At 42.4% G+C, this 21,954-nt stretch overlaps 1 protein-coding gene across 2 annotated transcripts in view; it reads right to left on the bottom strand.

Moving 5' to 3' along the window:
* The window catches only part of PTDSS2 (phosphatidylserine synthase 2), a 58,651-nt gene that overhangs the window by 5,721 nt on the left and 30,976 nt on the right, over positions 1-21,954 (bottom strand). Inside the window, exons 2-9 of one of the 2 annotated variants that reach the window (XM_075837706.1) lie at positions 15,964-16,065; positions 13,873-13,955; positions 8,145-8,212; positions 6,268-6,402; positions 4,116-4,166; positions 3,748-3,861; positions 2,610-2,728; positions 2,045-2,159 (exon numbers count right to left, since the gene is read on the bottom strand). In XM_075837706.1, coding sequence (XP_075693821.1) covers positions 2,045-2,159; positions 2,610-2,728; positions 3,748-3,861; positions 4,116-4,166; positions 6,268-6,402; positions 8,145-8,212; positions 13,873-13,955; positions 15,964-16,065 — 787 coding nt within the window. Of the gene's footprint in view, positions 1-2,044; positions 2,160-2,609; positions 2,729-3,747; positions 3,862-4,115; positions 4,167-6,267; positions 6,403-8,144; positions 8,213-13,872; positions 13,956-14,268; positions 14,354-15,963; positions 16,066-21,954 lie in introns of those variants that run through there. The other variant, XM_075837707.1, reaches the window with a different exon arrangement.

Genomic DNA, 21,954 nt, shown 5'->3' with positions numbered 1-21,954 from the left:
GGGTCAGACTCCGCCGATCAGCAGGTTTGAAGGGGCCGCAGCGCTTCTATAAGCGTGGATTCCCCTTCATTTCTTCTTGCTCACTGAATCTTCGACACGCATTTAACAGCGATTCACAGGTATTGCAGCCTTTTCTCCCATTCACTTCAATGGAAGAAGGCGGTATCAATACTTGTGAACCACCGCAAAATGCGCGTCGATGATTCACATTGAGCAAGAAGAAATGAAGGGGAAGCAGCGCTCGTATGAGCGCTGCTGCCCCTTCAAAACCGCTGATCGGTGGGGGGGTCCCGAAAGTCTGACCCCAACCCATCAGCTATTGATGGCCTATCCTGAGGATAGGCCATACATTTTTATTGCCTGGAAAACCCATTTACCACTTGCTCTAAGTACAAAAAAAAAAAAAAGTTGCCCGAAATGAGAAACAGTGCCGCTCATGGCCATGGGTTATTTCTGGTATTGCTGCTCAGCCCCATTCACTTGTATGAATACCAGACTCATAATTTCACATACAACTTAAGACGGTTTAGTTAACGTCTCATTTATCTTCTGAACACATTAGAACATTAAAATAAGCACAAAAAGGAGTCAAAACAGCCCAAAGAAAAAGACCTATGTAGTTCACGAATAATCCTGTGACAACGGCCTCTTCAGATGACGCACACCTCATAGTAGGAGTAACATTGGCTTATAGGACACCTACATACTTCATATTCATGATCTAATTGTGGTTGAAGTTAATCAGTCCAGATGTCCTTCTGCACCGGCTAAAGTGCACATTCCTCCTTTCTGGATGACCCAAAATCATAACGATGTAACCGGCTCCCAACCACAGCTCCAGTGGACAAACAAACAAAAACCAAGTCAAGTCAAATTAAAAGCCACGTTACAAAAACGTGACCTTTCCTTAGTGACAAAAAAAATAATGGATTACTGTAAAAATAAAATCTTTTTTTTTTTTAAAAGTGGTTTTAATTCAGTAAGTGTCAAAAATAGCATATGTACATATATGGTATCACCGCAATCGCAACGACTCGAACAGTAAAGTTAAACACATTAAACTGCCAGGTGAACGGCGACCCCAAAAAAAAAAAAAAAAGGGGAAAACATTTTGTTTTTGCCCCCCATAAAAAAATTTTTTAAAGTTCATCAAAGTCCCGTGTATCCCAAAATAGTACCAATGAAAACTACACCTTGTCCCACAAAAAAACAAGCCCACATACGGCTACATCAACGCAAAAATAAAGAAAAAGTTATGGCTCTGGGAACGTGGCGATGCAAAAACAAATATTTTTTTTTATAATAGAGGTGACCTCTTATTTACACCGCATAGTGAATGGTGGAAATTTAGATGAAAATCAATGTTGGAATAGCTGCTTATCTTCAATTCTCTCCTAAGTTAATAAAAGTTAATCAATATATTATATGCATCCAAAAATAGTGCAATTGAAAAAAATACAACTTGTCCCACAAAAAACAAGCCCTTCTACGACCACGTCGACTGAATTAAAAAATAAAATAAAAATTCTTGGAATGCGACAGTGAAAAAAAATAAAAATAATCCTTGGTCATTAATGTGCAAAAAGCCTTGTCATTAAGGGGTTAAAGACAAGAACAAGTATGAAAAAGGAAATTTTTTTCCGGTTGGCTGGAAGCCTTAAAAAAGGACCTCACGACGATATGTGTATTAGATATCGATTATCGTATTAATTATCGCTCAACGCCAGATTTGGGGGGGGGGGATACGATTACTAGAACCCCCACTGGCCAGACAAAGTGTAGAGAACGGAGATTCAGCCCCAATTCATGGCCCCTTCGTTCTAGGCATCAGTGGGGGTCCCAGTGGTCAGATCTAATCAATAGGTCATCCGTGCGTATTGTGCGATGCACCTTTAAGGATAAAGCCATCAGAAATCAGTAATAGAAGAAACAAGTGATGTTCTGCCGGTAATTATTACTAAACATAAGTAAAGCATAAGTGAAGAGGAGAAAATAATCAACCAGCTCAGCAAGAAGCCAAGACGGACAGAGTAATGATACTTACGACACATATAATGCCACACACGGCTAACCATCTGCGGAGACTCGATGCCGGCTTCCATTCAAACTTCACCCAGCTGTAAGGTGTGAACTGGAAGGCGATTCTCTTCATTTTGCCTCTAGAAATAAAATAAACACCGAATGAGCCCCCGCAGTGCAGGTGTCGTGGTCCAGGTCGGGCAGCGCTATGTGGCTCCGTTTTAGCTAGATGCTTTTTGCAGACTGGAAAAGACTGAGGACATGATAAACACAGAAGATACTTTAGGCTCTGTTCACACTTTTATCAGGATATCCGTTCCAAGAGCCATGGCGGATCCAATTTTTTCTCCATTGACTTATAATGGATCATGTATCCGTCAAGTTTTTTTTTTTTTTTTTGCTGAATGCAATTAGGCTAGTGTACGCTATTCTGACTGTCAAAAAGCAACTAAAGATGGACGGAAGGAGGTGTGAACAGGGCTTTATTTAGGTGATCAGGGGCCTACAGGCAAAAGGGTCACAATATTATATAAATAAGATCTCGCTCCCTACAAGCTTCAGGTTTGTGTTCGAGTCAATCCTGTACCTACCTGTATGTAGGAATGTTCCATAGGCCCTGCCATTTGTAGGGTTTCATGGAGAGCCACTTTAACGTCTTCATACCACAATAAATTCCAAAGCCGTTACACACGAGAACATCCATAATCCACTTTATAAAAACAAACATAAAAATACACAATATTAACTTCACATGTGAAAATGAACATCACTAACAATTTATAACATTTAGAAATAGCAAGTCTAATTATATATTGAATTACAACGTTTATAGAAGTAGAATAAACTTAATGGGCAATTTAAAGAGAACCTGTTTTAGAAAGTACTTGTACTCCCCATGAAATAATTCGGGAGCATCTTTTTGTAGAACTCTGTATTATTATGTTATTCCTCCTAGAAATTTATGAATTTGACAGCTGGGTGATACCAGTAGGGGGGTGTGTCCCTACACAGGCTGACAATGTCCAATCAGTGCTCAGAGTGCGAGACGTCCCTTTAACAAGTTTATCGGTAACACCCAGTAGTCAATTAATTCATACATTTCTAGGAGAAATAACAGAGGAACGGCACAACGCAGAGTTCTAAGAAAAGATGCTCCAGAATGGTTATTTCATGGGTAACACGTATTTACTCAAATAGAGACATATCAAGGGAGGTGAAAGTTTCTCTTTTAAAGGCCAGGGCCCGGCTGTAATGGGACATTTCTTTGACAAGGAGAATGGTAACACAAAGTTGTCTACTTATTTAAACATTTCTAAGAGGAATAACTGAGGAACAGCACATTGCAGAGAAAAGGTGCTTCAGAATTATTTCATGAAGAACATTAATAATCACTGAATCGGACAGGTCAGTTCCTCTTTAAATATTCATGGAAGTCCAACCCAAATTGCACCAATTCCAATTCTTGCTAGAGCTAGGTGGGGAATCACTCGTCTGAAACCATGGGGGTATCAGTCATTAGGACTATCTTTATCACACTCGATCATATAGTATAAGAGGTGAATATAACCTTTTAGACCGACTATTTCAGATCAGACTAACGCGTTAAGTTTCAGTAACTAAGAAATAATAAAATGTGGACATAAGAGCCCTTCACTGAACCCAGTACAAACTTTACCCATCACGTGACTTCTGACCGCTTACCAAAAACATCCAAATGAAATAACTTACGTGATCCCACCAGCATTCACTGAAGTTGGGCAGCTGATGCTCCAAGCTGTATTCCAGGAACTCGAACGTAACGCTGATCATCATACACATCCACCAGTCTCTGATCATTAGTGTCTAAGAAGCAACCGGACAAGATGCATGAGGGATTAGAGAGAGAAGACGCAGGCACCATTGAAACGTACTTAACACGATGACAGGCGCTGCTTTTATTGCGGACTGAACCAAGCCAAAAAAACGAAAGCCAATATTTACTTGAGAAAGGCGGCGCCAAAACAGAGGTGGGTCGATCGATCACCCCAATGTTTATACCCATAACAACCCCACACTTCTAGGAAATCTAGTAAAAAGTAGTGATAGTCGTGACTTACTTTTATATACCAGCCAAGAAAGTGTGCAGGTACAAAGCCATCAATCTTGTCCTAAAGAAAAAATAAAATAAAAAAATAAACAGTCAATGGCCGCAGCTCTCAGCTCTGACTGATGGGAGACAGTGCTCAGTGTTGAACCCTGCTCTATGATGTCTATATAAACTAATACTGTATATGGAAAGGGTCCTGAGCACACAATCCCTTTTAAAAGAACCAATGCGTTTTAACTGAACTCTGTTTTAGTAATTAAAACATTCTGCAGCTGCAGAAGTGATAAAACTACGTCATGGGGAACCTGGATCTTTAGAATTGTTCGTATCTAAAGGACTAGTCCATTCTGTGCTTTTTTTGTGTGTGCTACATGAGGCGCAGTAAATAGTGTGTGCTGCCTTTATACCCTATTTGCATCTGGCAATTGCATGGCACAGACCTCCCTTGTCTAAAATATATTAAAATAAAGTGTCCTAGGACTCCTGAAAGAATTCTAAAAGGTGAAACTACATGAAAATAAAAGCACACGTATAAAAGGTGCCGACGCAGAAGATGGAATTCTCCTCCGCTCAACCCATTATTCGTCCCATAACCCCTTTAACACATTGAACGCCGCAATGCTTTTCCCTAGTTGGTGCCGATGGGATCAGAACCCGTTCTTGACACTAAACACACATCTCCCTTCTAGACAAATATTACGGTTGTCTGAATGCAGCCAAACTCACTAAACTAGCAGTTATTGTGATTTAGGAGCTTTAATCCAATAATCTCTGTCCACAATCCGGGTAATCTGTACTCGTTTCAATAAACCGTCAGATGTAGCAGAGCTCAGGAAGCCACAAAAGTTTCTCTATGTAACATGGTATAAAGCAGATATATGTATACGATACATGGGGCCTGGCAAGGTTTACATTCGGATAGCGCGTGGTCAGTATGGCACTCGCATCGTGCACTTGCTTAAGACTTACACCCCCCCCCCCCCTCCCTTTTGCTTGTCATTTTGTTACTGGAGTTTAGAGTGAGATGACAAATCCTTTCCAATCCTTTCTAATCCAGGCTCGGGCTTCTGGCTTGGTTTCCAGATGTGGACTGTGACACATGATCCATCAGCGCTGCCATTTGTGTGTTTCTGAAGTGGCTGAGGACACGCACAATAGAGAACACGAGGAAGGGTCATTTGATTTTCCTCCCATTGATAAAGCTACATAGAGGTAATACGGCAATAGAATCTTGTATTCTTGCTGAACGTTGGTATTACGACAGCAGCTCTGGGGGCAGCGTCACTAGAATAGAGCGGCTGTGTACAGTAACCTGCAATTGCTACATGAAGGGCCTGTTACAATGTGTCCACGAATTACATTACATGAGTCACATCGCTGACAAAATAAAAAACATCTTTATGAACCATGAAGCTCAGGATGAACACTGCTAATGGCACCCATTCAGAGCAGCGACATGATCTACACTTAAATAGGTGTAATACAGTTTATTCATAATATATTAAAAGGGATTGTCCATATTCTCCATTAGCGTATACTGTAGGCATAGAGGGGAGGGGGGGGGGGTCTCTCTGCTCAGGACCACCCCACGAGACAGCTTTTGCTCTGCTGGACTTGCGCCATTCATGGATTACACGAACAGAGAGTCATTTGAATGGCTGGATGTAATACTACATTACTCCTGTAGTGGCCGCTGCAGGGCAAATAAGCACCAACGATCACCTCTCCTGGCAAAATCAGCCGGTTTTCAGGGGGTCTCTTGAGCTCGACCCGCGGTAATGAGACAAGTTCTTTAAAGCAGTCTGTAAACTTTATAATAAGTCCATGGCATTTTTTTTTTAGTTCAGCTTCATGCAAACTCCTTGTCTTTTTATACGGCCACAAAAAAAAAAAAAAAAAACAGACATGGATGTCTTTCGTGTGCAATCCCTTATTTTTTTTTTTAATGGACCATTGAATAGAATGGGCGAGACAGATCCACAAAAACGGATAGGGATAGGACCTTCTCTCGTGTGTGCATGGCCCCCATAGAAATGAACGGGTCAGTGCGCCATCTGTGAAAAAAAAACGGATCGCACACTGAAGAATCTAACGGGTGTGTGCATGAGCCCTTATGCAGCGAAAGTTTTATGTAAATATTCTTAAAGCGGCAATATTCTTACCCATACGTTGTGATAAGGATCAGTTTTGTTGTTCGGATCATATATGAGGCAGTTTCCGCCATAATCTCTTTCTGGTAGAGGAACTCCCAATTTGGGGTCAATAAACTTCATGAACTGTCTTCCATCATGGACAGTCTGCAGAGATCAGAGTCACATCAAAAACAAATACATCATGCAATAATTATACAAGCGTTAAAAGCTCTACTAAAAAGTACGGCCTCACTTATGGGTTTAACGCCCTTTACCCCACTTGTGACTGGTGTTATCACAACGCACCATCAGCTGTTTTCTACATGATCGTTGGGAATCCTAATGAGTTATTGTATCTCAGCGAGTCATCCCGGTGAACAAACACGGACAAATTACCAATTCAGCTCTGCTACATTAGTAAAGCCGCCCATAGAACATTGAATATTTGTTGCCACATTTCAGAACGATCCACCAATAAACTAATGTCTATAGAGGATCACGCTTTCCCAACACAAATTGTCAAAACAATTAGGGCTTGTTCACACGTAACAGAATTGCTGCAGAACCTGTGGATGACATTTGGTAAATCTCACCCACTTTGCTGCTACTGTATTCTGCTGCGTATTTTTCGTCCGCAATTCAGGGACGGAAAATACGCAGCAATTCTGTTACGTGTGGACAAGTCTTTAGGCAAATAAAATCCAGCCTGTGAGCGGTCCCGTCCCGTCCCCCCCCCCCCCAAATCAGTGGCACAGTTAGTTGGGCAGCTGCTTATCCGACCAACCCCCAATGACTGCACGTTAATGAGGGAACTGGTATTATTTATTGGCGGACATTTATAAGATGCTTGTAGCCATCTGTGAGCAGCAATAAGGTCCACTCATTCGGACCTCTGTCTAGCGAGTTGCTTCCTTGCATGAAGTTAACATTGTTTCCCCCGCGTTACACAGGGCAGTTATCGTTACAAGTGCCGATTCTGGACTCTGAATGATAACGGCTCTTTACATGACCCTTAAAAAGGGGTTTCATCATATTTTGGATCGGCTTTTTTCCCCTTCAGAAACAGCGCCACTTTTTACCATAGGCTATGACTGGTATTGCAGCTCAGTCCCATTTTTTTCAACCAGGCTATGCTACAATACAAAACAACCCATGATCAACAGTGTCGCCATCTCGGTCAAAAACAAATGACTAATCTTGTACAACCCCTTTAAGTCGTGACTATATGACAGATTTAGGATGGAGATCACCAGAGGACTATTATACTATATGATGGTTGTTATGGACATGATATGTATTTATGAAAAATAACTTGCAAGACTCATCACAAGGTGTACTTATATAAACAAGTGTATCATTTCTACACTCTGCCAATATAAATACACAAGATCTACATGAAATCTAGACCACAATGCAAATCTGCAGCATACACACTAAAAATGCAAATCAAAATCTCTTTAAAGAGGACAGGTCACCTCGCCTGACCTGTCTATTCCCCATTAAATAACTATTCTAGGACTTTTTTTTTTCTTCAGAACTCTGAATTGTGCCGTTCCTCTGTTATTCCTCCTAGAAATGTAGGAATAAATGGATAACTGGGTTTTACCATTCCCCTTGTCAAAGGGGCTTGTCCTTAAAGTCTCACTGTCAGCACTGATTGGACAATGTCAGACTGTGTAGGGGCAAAACGCCAACTGGTAATACCCAGTTGTCAATGTAATCAAATATTTCTAGGAGGAACAACAGAGGAACGGCACAACAAAGATTTAAGAAAAGATGCTCCAGGATTGTTATTTCATGGGGAACACGATTTACTAAAACAGACATGTCAGGAGAGGTGACAGGTCCTCTAACTGAGTCAGCTGTTGCAAAGCAAGAACCAAGATTTATGCACTTTCAAACCTTACCTGAAAGAGAATGAAGATGAGGAACAGCTCATACACCACACTGACACACAGCCAGAACCTCCAATAAGCTGCAAAACAGCAATGCGGACACTATTAAAATGCGGCTTCTTTACTAGAGTAAAGAAAGTTCTACTAGACGTGACTAAACAAGAAGGCTGAAGTCCCCCGCCATCCACATGCCCCCGATTCCAAAGGAAAGATTTTACTCACGGATTCAGCCCATCAATGAAAAAAGACAGACCTGGTATATTCACTTATAGGTTGTATTACGGCGCAGAGGCATCATATGGCAGCCTAAAAGCAGAGCGCCTAAGTTGTGCAGTATGGAACCATTAGGGACTGTGCTGCAGTACAACTCTGCTATGCGAGTGAAGCCCAACCGCTTGTCTGCAAGTAACGGAATTGCTGCGTATTTTCCATCCGGAATTGGACGGAAAATATGCAGCGGAATACAGTAGCAGCGAAGTGGGTATGATTTAACAAATGTCACCCACACGATGCAGAAAAATGCAGTCCAAAAATTACTGCTGCGGAATGTGGACCGATTTGCGCATTTCTGATGTACTGCATAATTCGCTGCGGAAACGCTGCAGAATTTCTTACAGGGGTGTAAATGACATCACAGGAAGAAGAAATGTCCCCATCACACGGCCCTTGAAAAAAATAAAAAATAAAAAGTCGCAAAAATCAGGACTATTTTTCGCAGTAAAAAACCGCATGACATGGTGCGGGTTTTCCACAGCGGATTGTCTGCTAGTTGATGCGGGAGTTTTCTGCAGCAAATCAGTTACATTTGGACAAGCCCTGGGAATGAAAAGGTCTCCACATATAAAATCACTATAATTTAGCGAGTCTGCCAAAAAAAAAAACATTTTACTTATGATGGTAGACATGATCTATTACTGCATTTAGGCTGTGCTCACACATGACGTATTTGTTTTAAAAAAAAACGACCGTAAAAATTCTCTGTAACACTGTCCGCAATTACGGACCCATCCACTTCTATTGGCCGTGGACACCTTTTCGTATCGCTACGGATAGGTGTCCGTGCAGTAGAAGTGTATTGCAAGAGATACGTCGTGTCCTATCTTTTGCGTTTTACGGGCCGTGCTCCCATACTTTGTACGGGCCGAGAATGCGGCCCACGATTACGGGCATGGCCGTGTGCAGGAGGCCTAAGGCTTCATTCAGACAGCTTTATACCGGCAATACCTTTGTAAGGGTATGTGCACACACACTAATTACGTCCGTAATTGACGGACGTATTTCGGCCGCAAGTACCGGACCGAACACAGTGCAGGGAGCCGGGCTCCTAGCATCATAGTCATGTACGATGCTAGGAGTCCCTGCCTCTCTGCAGGACAACTGTCCCGTACTGTAATCATGTTTTCAGTACGGGACAGCAGTTCCACGGAGAGGCAGGGACTCCTAGCATCGTACTTAACTATGATGCTAGGAGAAATAGTACAAGAGATTACTGTGTAGAGGTATACGTTTAAATTACTAAGATGTAATTATTCTGCCTGTATAAACGTTTAAAATAATTGTTTATTAACAAAGTATTTATTAAAATTGGTAGGGCACAGAGTGCCAAAAGATCCAGGTACAGGCGTTGGCAACCAGATCAAGAGCGCAGACTGAGATGTATGTGACAAAAAGATAAATAATCAGCGAGCACCCATTCATGGATGCCTGATTATATCACAGGTGAAACGATCACATAAAAACTGACTCAGAGTGCTTGGCAAATATTGATGAGATCTGATTGCCACAGATTAGTTAACAGGCACACTCCCAACGCGTTTCTGCACCTTGTAGGGGAGCGTCCTCAGGGGTACGAGTTGCCTGAATTAATTAACGTACAGTTGCCTGTCAGCTGATATTCAGCTGTTCGTTTTAGTGTAACGGCGCATATGAGACATCTGATGGTGGTCTGACGCGCGCCGTGGAAACTCTGAAGTTTTATTCACCCAAGCCCAACCCATAGGGGCGTTGCGTAGTATCGGGCCGTCCAATGAAGGAATAAGGCGTGTGAGAACACACGCCCCTCCAGGGGGCGGATCCATAGTAACCACGCAGCCTATGAAAAAGATGCATAAAGCATCAATGGTAACAAGGGGGGAGCTAAAGGTGGCCAGAACATACAGCGCCGATACCAACGCTGGAATAAGCGCTATGTGTGCAAGACAGGTGATCTAATGAGTAAAACAAAGCACAAAAGCCCACAAAAGCCTCACTGATCTGAGGGCTCCCTCAACCACCAATCCCCCAATCAATGACAACACTCTGCTGGATGTGTTTCTCACGGTTGTTACAAATCAACTGCAGAAACTAGTGGCAGATCAACATCCACATTTTAATCTGTCACGGGATGAAACACTTGCACTCAAGGTACTGGAGAGTGACACGGGGATCATAATTAAACCCTCGGACAAGGGGGGTAATGTTGTTGTGATGGACCGTGCGCAGTATGTCACCATGTGTCATAACATCCTGAAGGACAGACTCTGCTATAGCATCCTGAGTGCCAATCCTACTGCAAAATACATGGCTGAACTCAGAGATTGTGGGGGAGGCTAAACAAGCGAAGATCATTGATGCTCGAGAGTTGTCATTTATTGTGGGACAATGTCCTCAGATAGCCACTTTCTACAGTCTTCCCAAGATTCACAAGGGTCTTAGTCCATTAAAAGGAAGACCCATTGTTTCTGGGATTGATAGTGTGTCTCAGAACGCTAGCATCTATTTGGACAGGATTCTGAGGCCCTTCGTGATGGCACTTCCGTCCTATGTGCGTGACACAATGGAGGTCCTCAGGAAGCTTGAAGGGATCAAAGTTGAATCCAATGTCCATCTGGCAAGTCTTGATGTAGAGGCCCTTTATAGCTCCATCCCCCACTCTTTGGGATGTGGTGCTGTTGAATACTTTCTCAATGAGAGAGGGGCTCATTTTGGTGTGCATAATCAGTTTGTGCTCATCCTGTTGCGTTTTGTGTTGGAGCACAACTTCTTCATCTTTGAACATAAGTTCTTTCACCAGCTCAGAGGAGTTGCCATGGGTAGCCCATGTGCTCCTACCTATGCCAATCTCTATCTGGGCTGGTGGGAGAGAGAATTTGTGTTTTGTGACAGAATGGAGAAATATGTCTCTTCCATTGTGTTATGGTTAAGATTCATTGATGACATTTTGATACTGTGGTCTGGGACAACAGCAGAATTTGGAGAATTTGTCTCTATTCTGAACATCAATGACCTGGGTCTTTACTTTACCTCTGAAATCAAGGATAATCATATCACATTCCTTGACATCCAAATAAAGACTAACCAGGGACATATCCAGACACAAATCTTTAGGAAAAGCACGGCCACCAATAGCCTTCTCAGATGGGATAGTTGTCACCCTAAACCCCTGAAGATGGGCATCCCAAAGGGTCAGTATATTAGAGCGAGGCGGAACTGTACCACACTGTCAGACTTTCAAATGTCGGCCAATGGTCTGAGAAAGAGATTTGAGCACAAAGGGTATCCCAGTGGTGTCTTGAAATCGGCATACCAACATGCTATTACATCAAATAGGGAGTCCCTACTGAACCCTAAAGTATCTCCAGAGAAGGACAACGTTATGAGGATAATTGGTACCTACGATGTTGCGCACGCTGAGGTTAGAAATATCCTTACCTCATACTGGGACATCCTTAAAGCAGACCCGGACGTAGGTGGTTTAGTTGGGGACCGTCCTCAGATCACTTTCCGGAGGGGCCGTAATCTTAAGGACAGATTGGTGCACAGCCATCTGAAGACACCTGCTGTCACCACTTGGCTTTCGACTAACGTCACTGGGTCATTCCAGTGTGGTAGATGCAAAGCATGTAGCTCTGTTTGGAAAAGCAAAATATTCAAAAGTACTGTGACAGGAGTCACGTTTTCCAATAGGTCGTTTATCAACTGCCTCACCAAGGGGGTGGTGTACCTGATTACGTGCCAATGTGGCATGCAGTATGTCGGCAAGACAATAAGGGAGTTCAGACGCAGGATTCGGGACCATATTTGTGACATTCAGAATAAAGCTGACACCTCTGTTTCTCGACATGTATGGGACCACCACAAGGGAGACCCCTCCTCTATCAAGTTTCAAGGTATAGAACATGTCAGTATTCCTGCCAGGGGAGGTAATTGGGACAGACGTGTTCTACAGAAGGAGGCCCAGTGGATTTTCAGGATGCAAACCATCAAGCCACTGGGCCTCAATGAGTCTATATCCTACCTTCCGTTTTTATAAATTACCTTGCCCAACTACTGTATCTCTGCATGTTTCTTTCATTGATATGTAATGGGAGTGCTTATGAGCTCGTTCCTGTACCGCTTTCAGCGTTCTCTCCTGTACTGTTTACCTACATTGGATCTGATGATCCATAGTTTGTCCGATCCGGACTACTGATACACTACTTTGTGGGCTTTTGTGCTTTGTTTTACTCATTAGATCACCTGTCTTGCACACATAGCGCTTATTCCAGCGTTGGTATCGGCGCTGTATGTTCTGGCCACCTTTAGCTCCCCCTTGTTACCATTGATGCTTTATGCATCTTTTTCATAGGCTGCGTGGTTACTATGGATCCGCCCCCTGGAGGGGCGTGTGTTCACACGCCTTATTCCTTCATTGGACGGCCCGATACTACGCAACGCCCCTATGGGTTGGGCTTGGGTGAATAAAACTTCAGAGTTTCCACGGCGCGCGTCAGACCACCATCAGATGTCTCATATGCGCCGTTACACTAAAACGAACAGCTGAATATCAGCTGACAGGCAACTGTACGTTAATTAATTCAGGCAACTCGTACCCCTGAGGACGCTCCCCTACAAGGTGCAGAAACGCGTTGGGAGTGTGCCTGTTAACTAATCTGTGGCAATCAGATCTCATCAATATTTGCCAAGCACTCTGAGTCAGTTTTTATGTGATCGTTTCACCTGTGATATAATCAGGCATCCATGAATGGGTGCTCGCTGATTATTTATCTTTTTGTCACATACATCTCAGTCTGCGCTCTTGATCTGGTTGCCAACGCCTGTACCTGGATCTTTTGGCACTCTGTGCCCTACCAATTTTAATAAATACTTTGTTAATAAACAATTATTTTAAACGTTTATACAGGCAGAATAATTACATGATGCTAGGAGCCTGACTCCCTGCAGTGTGTTCGGTCCGGTACTTGCGGCCGAAATACGTCCGTCAATTACGGACGTAATTAGTGTGTGTGCACATACCCTAATACTGCATGCAGTAAAGCATGGCACCAATCTTTTCTGTTGGATTCATACAGAACAGCCCGTTTACTTCCATACGAAATCTGAGGCATACGGGGAAACAGTAAAGGCCCCATGTCCCTCTACGGGTGCCGTAATATGGCCTTATACTTGGCGATTATTGCTACATGCGTTTGGAATCATAGCGTGTTATCCCACCATAAAAGAAAATATTACATCAGTCAGTAAGGACATCAGTCATCCTGTGGATATGCCTTAAATGTGGAAGATGGGATATCCTTTTAATACAACCCTATAGAATCTTACTATATTACAGCAATCCCAGTGAACCCTTTTTATCCCAGACTGTCACTTTATTTGGCGTTTAATACTTACCTTTGTTAAAAAGGTTGAACATTACAACAAAATTACTTTAAAAAAATATATATCCACAATCCAGCACGAAACCCAGGACCCACCAAAATACCTGGATGAGGTCTGGAAAATGGTCCATCTTTAGCTTGCGTCACGCCAAAACACAGGAAAACCAATATGCTGGCGACAATCCCTCTGGAAAGACAACAGAAAAAAAAACCATTAACGCCTGAGAGCAATGGTCACATCTACACAGAATTTATGTTCTTCGGCACGCACAATCAAGCCATCATAAGAGTACAGTAAAAAGTCACAGCAAAAACAGCCAAACACTTTCAATACCTGTCGGCCGAACGCTTGTGTGTATGGAGGTCTTAAAAGGGTACCCTTGAGCAGTTTTGAGATCTCAAAACTGCTGACAGGGTGATATAGGGTAGGGGGAGGGCATATTAAACTTGGCTTTTATCTCGGCGCAAGTTGCGTGACGAAGACATTTATATTTAATTACCTCGGCACGCCGATCGCAAGTGCCACTGAGGCGGGACTTGATGTGCAAGTGCTCCTGCACTGTATGTACGCTGCAAGCGCCGCCCCTCTGCTGCTTTAGAAAGACTTCGGATTGCTCTGAGTGACAGCTGTAGCGACCAGAGAGTGGCACTTGCAACAGCCGTGCAGGAGGAGTGTGTGTGCGAGTGTGGTCAGGAAGGGTCGGTAGGAGATAACACCACAAACATCCGCCTGTTCCCGGAGCACAAGGAGTAAACAGGAAATCTCCAGATCAAATAAAAGCCACATGAGAAACCTATTTATAGCAGCCAAGTTTTACACACATGCTTTTTAACATTGATTTGTAGTGCAGGATGTCAAAAATCTTGTTGACCGAGGCCGACAAGCGGGGGATGTACAGCGAAGCAGATACCCAGATAACCTGAAGGGTACATCGCGTGTGTTATTAATTTAATTTGCAACCCTTAAGAAAAAAATAATAATTCACTTTCCAGATAAACCCATTAAGTTGTCCTCTTCTGTCTGGTGATTAGAAATGTGATCTATTTTATATTGATCCCTTCCCTTGTAGGCCAACAGTAGCCAATTCCCTCACCCTTCCCAGTCTGGTTAATGGGTAAGAAGAACTATGTAGCCTGCCATATTCTTGCCGTTTACCTGCCATTTTTTCATCACTTCAAGCAAAAAAAAAATAACTCAACAAGAAAATAGCAAATAAAACTGGTAAAGGTCAAGTACAAAAAAAAAATGGAAAAAAAAAAGAAATGTAGAATAATCTCTGACGGAGCCTATTGGCTTGAACACAACACTTACTTTCTTTTTTAACATGTAGCTTTGTTTGCAGGTCGCTACAGGGCCGGTCAAACAATGAAAATATCTAGAATGCAATGTGCGAGGAAAGTCTTGAGGCTTTTACATTCTTTAGGAGCCTTCAAACACCGCTGCAATGTATACACTATAATCTGCCAGATTCCATTACCAGGGGAAGGAACTAACATAGCCTGGTAATAAACAGACCCCTCTGACTGGTGGTATAAAGGGAGGGGGTGAGGGACTGAGCAAGATCAGGACTCAGGATTCTGGGAGAGATGGGTAACAAACTCCACGGGAGTTGCAATGGAATGGAAAAGAAACCAGTAACTATTATGGTATGCGACCCAGAGCTAAAAAGTGGCTGATTATAATACAAGATCAGTAGTCATCCGCTCTCCAGAGTCTGACCGGGAGGAGCAGAGGTAACAATATTAAATGGCGGCCATCACAGGCTCCCTAGTGGTAATCAATGCACCTTCTTAGACCGCGAGAAAAATGCAATGGTACATGATCCCCACGTTCTCATTGTATAACCAGAGAAATTCACCAGCCAGCACTTCCCAAAACTTCCATAGAGACTAATGGAGAGTGATGCGCACATGCACGGCCACCTCCGACTGGATACCGCAGCCGGGTCACAATGGTCTATGACGGGGATACCCCTTTAAAACTCCACCCCACAAAAGAACATAAGTCTCCCAGGGCTATTTAAACTACCGTCATGGCTTACAATAGTCATCGATACATCTGTGACCCACCCGATTGACATAATGGGGGTCCGTCAAAGATCTGGTATTTTTTATAGCAATCCATGCTGCGCTATTCTTACTGTCAAAAGCGACTGACTATACAGCAGACAAATCTGATGCTTAGCGGACTTTACCTTTTTGTATTATAGGCGGTGTCTTGTGGCGTCTCTTCCAGTAATGTGACATACACCAAGGAACACGTCAGGATAAATAGAACGGTTAATGTGTGAGCTCTCCTATAAACATTTCACAAAGAGAAGCAAGAAAGAAAGAAGAAAAGTGATTACAATGTGCCAGTGATTGGTCTAAATACTTTAATACAGTTTACATGTAAAGACTCCATTAATTCATCTGGGGGGGGGGGGGGGGGGGGAGATGTGCGTGTGCAAAGTAAAATCACTTGGTATCAAATGCTTGAATCTATGAAGAATGATGCAAGAGCAGAATGATGTTCAAGACAAAACCTGCAAAGGATCATTAAAGGGGTCTCCTTTGCACCACCCCAATCGAGATCCCCGCTCTGAGCCAAAGCAGAGAAAATCCAACTTATTCAGGTAGACCGGGTCCTTCCTTGTATTACACGGACCGCCATTCATTTAGTGGTCGCTGCAGGGGACGGGATTAGCAGTCACCAACTTCCCTGGGAAACAGACGATCGCCGCAGTGGCTCCCATATTAAAGTGGGGTTGTTTAGGATTAGAAAAAAAATAAAATAGCATATTTCCTCCAGAAACAGCGCCACACCTGTCCGTGGGTTTTGTTTGGTATTGCAGCTCAGCTAGATTGAAGTGAATAGAATTCAGACCGGTCTGGCACTATTTTTGCAAGAAAGCAGCAACGGTTTTCTAATCCTATACAAACCCTTTATCAGACAGGTCGATCGGGGTAAATAGATCTGTAGGGCAACGATATTTCACAAACTGCAACATTATTTTTTTTCCCAAAACTAGGCGGTTTCTAAAAAGCTTATTATTAGGGGGCACTTACCGAAGGTCCTAACCACAGACAACTATACTACAGCCTCCAATCCTTATCCCATACTTATTCTACAGGTTTATACGTCAGCTTTCTGTACTAGGACGGCCGCTTTCCTTTCTGGACCATTAACAGGAGAAAACCTGGAGGAGGGTAGAAGACCAAATGGAAGTTTATACAACGGACAATCTTGGAGGGAGAATGAAACCGGTTTATAGAAAACAGAACAAATCCCTAAACAAGGACACATGGCTTCTGTTGCAGCCTTCCTCTTCAGACCCCAAAGTAAAAATATTCATTTTTGGGAAGGGGAAGTTATCCAAGAACATGAAAACACCTCAATATTATCATTGGATATTTACACTAACTTAATCCTTCGTAGGTCCCACATTTATGGTTCCAAATATCCACACGTAGTCCAGTGAGCAGATGCAGAGTTCATCATTTGTTGCGTCACGGATGGGGGACCCCCCCCCCCTTTATTACCCAGAGTGGAGATCCACGACCAGAGTGCTTCTGGCTGACCCGACCCGTCCATGGGTTACATTGTCATTTATTTTAACGGTTGGCCTATAATACTATATTTCTCCTGCATTGGTCATTACCAAGCACAGCTGCATGTGCGGAAGCACCGCCGTGTCTAGCATGAGAGCGTACGGGCTGCCGCGCTCCAGTCAGTGCCAAAGAGTCTATGTTTAGACTAAGGATATGCAGTCCGCCTAAAATTCATAAAAACATTGATATAAGAGGGATATTTCCACTTAAGCAAGTGATGGTATACGGCTAGGACATGCCATTATTCATTCACGGTGGTCCGATTGCCGACGATCCTTGAAATGAAGGGTCCGCAGTGCTAGATCAGTGACGTGGCCCCTTCAGTGCCGCTCAGCCACCCATTGTGCAGGGATCTACAACAGAGCCCATTCACTTAGAGAGCCATGTTCCAGCTAACGGCCTCAGTAAGTGGCGGATAGTGCCGCTGTGCACTAGAAACGTCCCCGCCATCTCTTTATTCCCTGGACCAGCAGGATCAGACCCCCCCCCATCGATCAAAAGGTTATGGCAGATCCGATCCACACGACATTAAATGATGGGAATACCCTTTTAATTGCCTTAATATATAAAAACGGTGCATCAGGAAAGTGCGGCTAAATCCATATCATACACCACAGTAAGGAGGATTAAGAAAATTAGCCTTTCATAATTCTACGGTGAGAGCGGCTTTATGTTATGTGTCAAAGTACAATCCCACAGGAAAGCTAAAAACTAAAGCCTTCTAATGCCTCTCAATCAACCTAAAATGTGCAATTCAATTTCATTTAGCCTCCGGCATCTAAAGTAGCAAGTCTCTAATGTGGCATCGCTATAAAGTCTTACCTAGGATTGTTATATTTCCCACACTCTGTTCCTAGTAATGGCAGCGTTATAGGATCAAATAATACAGTGCGAGAAAAAGTAAGTTGAGGTGACAAGATACAGAAACGTAACATGGGGGGGGGATACAAGTTGGATTAAGCAATTTTCAAGCGGTTTCCATTGGACTTACCTCGGTTACAGTCAGCCAAGGAGGCCTTTATAAAGGAGTAGTTCACTTTTAGCAAATTTGTTATTTTTTTGTATAATTAGACGTTCTACTTTGTTTTGTTTACGGGTTTCAAGATCTCTGCTTGCTTTTATTCAGTAGGAACCTTAATTATTTGCTTCCAGTGGATAAAATTCTGTCCACGGTCACGTGATTGACACACGGGTGCGCGGCGCGTTAAAGTACACAGCTGTGATACACATACTGTAACGAGCCATGCAGCTGTGTGTCCATCACATGACCAGGGACAGAATAACATTCACCGGAAGTAAACAATGAATGTTCCTACTAAACAGCAAGCAGAGATCTTAAAAACCATGTGGAATGAATACAGAAACTATATTGGAAAATTTTCTAAAAATTAATTGTACAAAAAATAAATAAAGCAAACATTAAATTTGCTAAAAGCGGACAACACCTTTACAGGGGTTGTCTTTTTAATTTTTTTTAACTTATTTTTAGAATAGGATAATCATAGTTTTCTAATATACATGTATTAGGGATTCTGCTCACATACATTTCTTATACTGCATGAGGCCCCCGTCACAGTGGAATGGTACAGCCCACAGATTACTCCAGTGTAATGCATCCACAGGCTACCTGAATAGGACTAAACATGGCGTCAGCCACCATAGAGGAAACCTCCAAGGGCTGTGTAAATAGGAGTAATGGTGGAATAACCATCGATTCACTGTCTCTATTCACTGTCTCTAGGTGATTTATAAAATAACTGCCTGTCTCTAGGTGATCTTGTCATGTTGTTGTTAACCCCTTAAGGACGCAGCCTAGTTTTGGCCTTAAGGCTCAGAGCCCATTTTTCAAATCTGACATATTTCACTTTATGTGGTAATAACGTCGGAATGCTTAAACCTATCCAAGCGATTCTGAGATTGTTTTCTCGTGACACATTGGGCTTCATATTCGTGGTAAAATTTGGTCGATATATTCAGTGTTTATTGGTGAAAAATTGCAAAATTTAGTGAAAATTTTGAAAAAATAGCATTTTTCAGAATTTTAATGCATCTGCTTGTAAAACAGACGGTTATACCACCCAAAATAGTTACTAGTTCACACTTCCCATATGTCTACTTCAGATTGGCATCGTTTTTTGAACATTCTTTTATTTTTCTTGGACGTTACAAAGCTTAGAACATAAACAGCAATTTCTCATATTTTTAAGAAAATTTCAAAATCCTTTTTTTTAAGGTACCTGTTCAGTTCTGAAGAGGCTTTGAGGGGCCTATGTATTAGAAACCCTGATAAAACACCCCATTTTAAAAACTAGACCCCTCAAAGTATTCAAAACAGCATTTAGAAAGTTTTTTAACCCTTCAGGCATTTCACAAGAATTAAAGCAAAATGGAGGTGAAATTTGCAAATTTCATTTTTCTTGCTGAATTTCAATTTTATTCATTTTTTTTCTGTAACACAGAAGGTTTTACCAGAGAAACACTACTAAATATGTATTGTCCAGATTCTGCAGTTTTTAGAAATGTCCCACATGTGGCTCTACTGCGCTCATGGACTAAAACACAAGCCCTAGAAGCAAAGAAGCACCTAGTGCATTTTGAGTCCTCTTTTTTATTAGAATATATTTTAGGCAGCATGCCAGGTTTGAAGAGGTGTTGAGGTGCCAAAACAGTAGGAATCCCCGAATAGTGACCCCATTTTGGAAACTACACCCCTCAAGGAATTCATTTATGGTTGTTGTTACCATTTTGACCGCACAGTTTTTTCACAGCACCTATTTGAATTGGGCTGTGAAATTAAAAAAATGTCATTTTTTCCAATAAGATGTCATTTGTGATCAAAATTTATTATTTTCACAGGGAACAAAATACCCCATTTTGTTGCCCAATTTGTCCTTAGTGCGGCAATACCCCATTTGTGGTGATAAACTGCCGTTTGGGCCCATGGGAGGGCTCAGAATGAAAGGAGCGCTATGTGTTTGTTGGAGTCCAGATTTTGCTGGATTGGTTTTCGGGTGCCATGTTGCATTTGCAGAGCCCCAGAGGTATCAAAGCAATGGAAACCCACAGAAGTGACCCCATTTTGGAAACTACACCCCTCAAGGAATTCAAATATGGTTGTTGTTACAATTTTGACCGCACAGTTTTTTCACAGCACCTATTTGAATTGGGCTGTGAAATGAAAAAAATTAATTTTTTTCCAATAAGATGTCATTTTTTATCAAAATTTCTTATTTTCACAGGGAACAAAATACCCCATTTTGTTGCCCAATTTCTCCTGAGTGCAGCAATACCCCATTTGTGGCGATAAACTGCAGTTTGGGCCCATGGGAGGCCTCAGAAGTGAAGTAGCGCTGTGTGTTCTTTGGAGTGCAGATTTTGCTGGTTTTGTTTTCGGGTGCCATCTCGCATTTGCAGAGCCCCAGAGGTATCAAAGCAATGGAAACCCACTAGAACTGACCCCATTTTGGAAACTACACCCCTCAAGGAATTCATTTATGGGTGTTGTGACCATTTAGACTCCATAGTTTCTTCACAGAACTTATTTGAGTTGGGCTGGGAATTAAAAAAAAAAATATTTTTTCCAATAATATGTCGTTTTAGCTCAAAAATTCTTATTTTCACAAGAAATAAAATACTACATTTTGTTGCCCAATTTCTCCTGAGTGCGACAATACCCCATTTGTGATGATAAACTGCTGTTTGGGCCCATGGGAGGGCTCAGAAGGAAAGGAGCGCTATGTGTTTCTTGGAGTACAGATTTTGCTGGTTTGGTTTTCGGGTGCCATGTCGCATTTGCAGAGCCCCAGAGGTATCAAAGCAATGGAAACCCACCAGAAGTGACCCCATTTTGGAAACTACACCCCTCAAGGAATTAATTTATGGGTGTTGTGACCATTTTGACCCCATAGTTTTTTCACAGAACTTATTTGAATTGGGCTTGGAATTAAAACAAAATTAATTTTGTCCAATAATATGTAGTTTTGGCTGAAAATTTCTTATTTTCACAAGAAATAAAATACCCCATTCTGTTGCGCAATTTGTCCTGAGTGCAGCAATACCCCATTTGTGGTGATAAACTGCGGTTTGGGCCCATGGGAGGGCTCAGAACGAAAGGACCACCATTTGGCCTACTCGGGATTTTCTCGCGCAAAGTCATGTGTGCAGAAGCCCCAGTACAGTTGAAACCCGCAAGAAGTGACCCCTTTTTAAAAACTACACCCTTAAGGCATTCATCTAGAGGTGTAGTGAGCATTTTGACCGGAGAGATACACCCCATAAACTGTAATGTGGGTTCTCCCAGGTATGGCAATACCCTACATGTGGCTGTTATCAGCTGCCTGGGCACACAGCAGGGCTCAGAGGGGAAAGACGAGGGGGGATAAGCTGTGCATCAGGGTAAGTAGAATTGGGGTAAATTATAAAACAAGGGATGTATGATAAATTTTAAATCACTCTTTCATACAGAGCTCTGGTTTTTCGGGACACGCGTTACATTGATATATTGTGTCCTCCCTTATACCCCTCTTATAGCAGACTTTGCACCTCTTTTGACTTTTTCCCTTCTTGCCAGTTTGGGGAACTTCTCCTGGAAAGTG

This window comes from Rhinoderma darwinii, chromosome 9, assembly GCF_050947455.1.
Source record: "Rhinoderma darwinii isolate aRhiDar2 chromosome 9, aRhiDar2.hap1, whole genome shotgun sequence".
NCBI lineage: Eukaryota > Metazoa > Chordata > Amphibia > Anura > Rhinodermatidae > Rhinoderma > Rhinoderma darwinii.
The sequence above is the reverse complement of the archived record's forward strand: the minus strand, read 5'-3'. Positions and strand labels throughout refer to the sequence as shown.